This window comes from Morone saxatilis, unplaced genomic scaffold (genome assembly GCF_004916995.1).
Source record: "Morone saxatilis isolate NCDOM2014 unplaced genomic scaffold, NCSU_SB_2.0 Contig17, whole genome shotgun sequence".
NCBI classification, from domain to species: Eukaryota; Metazoa; Chordata; class Actinopteri; family Moronidae; genus Morone; species Morone saxatilis.
In genome coordinates this window covers 26,487,396-26,491,749 of record NW_023339729.1, presented here as the reverse complement: position 1 = coordinate 26,491,749, position 4,354 = coordinate 26,487,396, and the positions used below count along the sequence as shown (strand labels likewise).

The 4,354-nt window shown below is 44.1% G+C and overlaps 1 protein-coding gene across 2 annotated transcripts in view; it reads left to right on the top strand.

Annotated features, from left to right (window-relative positions):
- Nucleotides 1-2,087, top strand: part of LOC118327362 (son of sevenless homolog 1-like) — a 4,661-nt gene extending 2,574 nt beyond the window's left edge. For both annotated transcript variants that reach the window (XM_035660688.1, XM_035660687.1), the window contains exon 2: nucleotides 1,400-2,087. In XM_035660688.1, the coding sequence (XP_035516581.1) occupies nucleotides 1,431-2,072 (642 nt within the window). In that variant the 5' untranslated portion in view covers nucleotides 1,400-1,430 and the 3' untranslated portion in view covers nucleotides 2,073-2,087. The remainder of the gene's footprint in view (nucleotides 1-1,399) is intronic.
- The last annotated feature ends 2,267 nt before the right edge of the window (nucleotides 2,088-4,354 follow it).

Sequence of the window (4,354 nt, the reverse complement as noted above, 5' to 3'; positions counted from 1 at the left end):
AGTAAATAATACTCTGTATCTTACAGTATATATTATATACTGTATAATACAGTAAATAACACTCTGTATCTTACAGTATGTATTATATACTGTATAATACAGTAAATAATACTCTGTGTACTCGGTGTTTCATGTCCTTTACTGAAGTAAATATGTTAGTTACAGCGTGTTCAGTACTAAAGTCACTGCCCACCTCATTATCAACACCAACAGCAAAAGATCTGTAGCTTATGTGTCTTCAGATAACTGTCCCACAGGCGGAGGACTGTAGGGTCAGAGAGTGTTCAGTATGAGTGCAGTGATTACAGCAGGAAGAACCACTGAAGGACTGTGAACCTGTCAGACTCACTGCAGGGCAAACAGAACAGCACGCAGCTGTATGGGATGATGTCACAGTGATGATGATGTCATGTGTCTTTGTGTACCAGTCCGACTGTTTGTCCCAGCTGAGGTTGGAGGTCTTCCTGACCTCACTTCCTGTTGGAGCGCGCCGGCCGTCACAGCGGCCTCGCCGGTTTGTACAGACCCTGACTGTGTCGTCCAATCAAAACTCACTCTGCTGTCACATGATAAACATGTAAAGAAACAACCCAATGAGATGAGGGAACATCTCTCTGACTCAGACAGGAAGTACGTCTTACTTCCCGTCTGTCTGTGACACTGTGACATCATAAAATTCAGTGAAAACAATTTCAACTCAAGGTCCACTTACTGCCATACCTCATGGTCTTCATCAGCACAACAGGGTGGAGTGTCAGTTGTCATGGAGATGGATGTGTTGACAGTTGACTTTGAGTTGGATTGTTTATGTTAACAATCAATCAATATAAATCTAGTTGTTGTTTCCATGTTAACAGTAGAAGAGCTATAAATGACTAACAATTTAAAATCTGTAGTTTCAATGATAATCATCATGTAATATTTCTATATTTATACTGTTGCAGCGAGCTGCAGGAGGTCTCTGTAGAACCATTAGAAACAGCAGCTGGGTGGTTAGTTAGTTAGTAAGCTAGCTAGTAGTTCAGTTGGTTGGTTGGTTGGTTGGTTAGTTAGCTAATTAGTTAGCAACATAGTTAGCTAGCAACTTGGTTAGTTAGCTAGTTCATTAGCTAATCAGTCAGTGGGTTGTTGAATTTGTTAGCTAGCAACTTAGTTAGCAACGTAGGAATGTATGTTGGTTGGTTAGTTATTCAGTGAGTCAGCTAGCTAGTTGGTTGGGTATGGTTAGTTATGGTTGGTTATTACAGGGACTTTTTAAGATCAGCTCTTAGCAGCAGGTCCTGGTCATAGCACTAACACCTCCCGTTTTTACTGAAATCAGAACTCAGATCCAAGAGTTTCCTCCCTGAGCACAGACTAAAGGATCATGATTAACTATGTCTTCTTCTGTGGTGTGCAGCGAGTCGGCGTGTCGTTTCTACAGCCATCAGATGAAGGGGAAGCACCTGGCCATCAAGAAGATGAACGAGATCCAGAAGAACATTGACGGATGGGAGGGGAAGGACATTGGCCAGTGCTGCAACGAGTTCATCATGGAGGGTACGCTGACCCGTGTGGGCGCCAAACACGAGCGCCACATCTTCCTGTTCGATGGCCTGATGATCTGCTGCAAGTCCAACCACGGACCGCCACGGCTGCCCGGCGCCAGCTCCACTGCAGAGTACCGGCTGAAAGAAAAGTTCTTCATGCGCAAAGTCCAGATAAATGACAAGGACGACAAGGAGGGTGAGTACCGCCATGCCTTCGAGATCATCCTGAAGGACGGGAACAGCGTGGTGTTTGCCGCCAAGTCCGCCGAGGAGAAGAATGGCTGGATGGCAGCGCTGATCTCATTGCAATACCGCAGCACGCTGGAGCGCATGCTGGACTCGGCCATGCTGCAGGAGGAGAAGGAGGAGCAGATGAGGCTGCCGGGAGCCGAAGTGTACCGGTTCGCTGAGCCGGACTCCGAGGAGAATGTCGTGTTCGAGGAGAACGTCCAGTCCAAGTCCGGGATCCCCATCATCAAAGCAGGGACGGTCCTGAAACTGATTGAGAGGCTCACCTTCCACATGTATGCAGGTGAGGCGTGATGTCACTCAGGTGTTTAAATCTGAACCAGGTGAGGCGAGATGTCACTCAGGTAAGTTGTGATATCTAATCAATAAAGAAGTCAATCTTGCCACTGCAGTCTAGTAGTCTGTAGTGAAGTCACTCAAACAAGCAACCAATCAGTGATCATAGAAAGCGTTCCATCGCCATGGTTACTGTAAGCCACTGGGCATCGTAGCACGTGGTAGTAATCTATATGGATATTAAAGTGAATCAATGACTGCTCGATTACTGATCATCCTTGACTGTATTTTATACAGCTGTAGTAAAGTTTGTGCCTCGTTGACATTTTGGGGATTTTTTTCTGAAAAGGCGTAAACACGTGTACATTCATTGTTTCCGTGTATTTCATAAACTGAACAGAGATCAGTGTCAGTACTTACTCACTCAGGGACTGGGAGGTTCTGGTGGTTTTCTCTGAGACCTTTCTTGGTCTTCAGATCTCATGTTGACCTCCACAGTCCCCCTAAACTGCCCTCTGTTAGTTCACACTGTGGAGACTGTGGACAGTTGCTGAGAGGAAGCCCTGGTTGTGTTCAGAGAGTCAGAGTGGGGTTGGAAAGGCCTGAAACCAGCTGATGGTTCCTGATCACAGCTGTTGACCTGCCTCAGGCCTAACGAGACCTCGTTAAACAGACTGAGACTTGTCAAACTGTTACACAATGATGATTTGTGTAACAGTTTGTGTTTTATTTTTGACAACAATGAATGTTTGCTATTGTCTAATGTTCCATACGGAGGCTGTCTTTTTATGAAGAAAATAACCAAAATGTGTCAAACTTTACATACAGCTGTATTTCATATTCTATTGATCAGTATCAATCACAGCTGATAAACTGTCCAATGAACCCAAAGAGTGAACATATCATTTTTAACAGACTTAATATTCTTCTTCTCGTTGTTCTGTCAGTATAGACTGTGTTCACATCTCCAATTATATTCTACACTTTAAAAACAACCACTTCACTTACAGCCGACTGTAGACCCTTAAAACCTCTGTGAGGCTTTGGCGACCCCTAGTGGGGGCCCGACCCCCAGGTTGGGAACGACTGATTTACACTATAGGTAATGTGTGTGTAAGACTGAGGAACAGCTTTCATTACTATTATTAAATCACAACCAGTAATAATTCAATAGGGCCTTCGCACTGAACGTGTAATTGAAGGAATTCTTTTTCTTTTTCTTATTTTTCCTCCTAAACAAACGCATTTTTGGAGGCCTCAACATGCTCGAAAACTCATGAAACGAAAGTTTTTGGGCGCACATTGTCAGTCGGTGCGGAAAAATTTATATTCTATGCGCAACTTTCGGTGGCCACTAGGTGGCTGCCTACCGTCAAAAAATTATTTTAGCTAATATACTCCCGCCAATCATTTGTCTACATTCAAAAACCTTATATTTCCACCGCGGAACAATTGCGGTGGGATATAAGGTTTTTGAATGTACGTTCGCTGTCCAAAATCTACCTTTAGTTCTCGTGTTACTACCTTATGCTTTGTCCGATTTCACGAAAATTGTTATGTATCATCTGGGGACCGTCTCTGGGCCAAAAAATTGATTCGAAGAATTTTGATATTTCAAAAAATCAGCCTGTTAATAAATTTATTACCTCCTGTACATTTTGGTCAAAACAGCGAAGTGCGAGCATTTTCTCCATATTGGCCATGTCCGATTGACACAAACTTGCAATCCACTTAGTTCCACATGTCTTCCTTAGGGGCATCGCCTGCAAAATTTCAGGCCATCACACTAGTGGGTGGCGCTCTTTAAAATGGAAAATTATATCTCTGCATCGGCACGTGCTTGATTAAAATGAACTTGGTACGATGCGTTTGCCCATGGCTCCCTGAGACTCACTAAATAAATGTGTCAAACGGGATCCGCCACTAGGTGGGGCGGCTCTGGTGCTATGTTATATCACTGTGCGGAGACCGTATATAGTTGATGAAATTATGAAATTCACAGTGCACGTGTAGTAATGAGTGGCTGCCTGAAGCTCACATTACAAAAATCGTGTTTGTCGGTTTGTAGCGCCCCCTACAGGCATTTAAAAATAGCAGCCCCGGCCGCCACGTTCACCGACTTATGTACGAAACTCGGTAGGCACGTGTAAGGTGCCGAGACGTACAAAATAGCCTCTTGAGCACATACCCCAAACCCCACAGGAAGTCGCCCATTTGATTTTCATTTGACTTTTTGGGCGAACTTTTCGCGTTGTATTGAACGAACTTCCCCTAGGAATTTATCAGATCTGCCCTTTCAA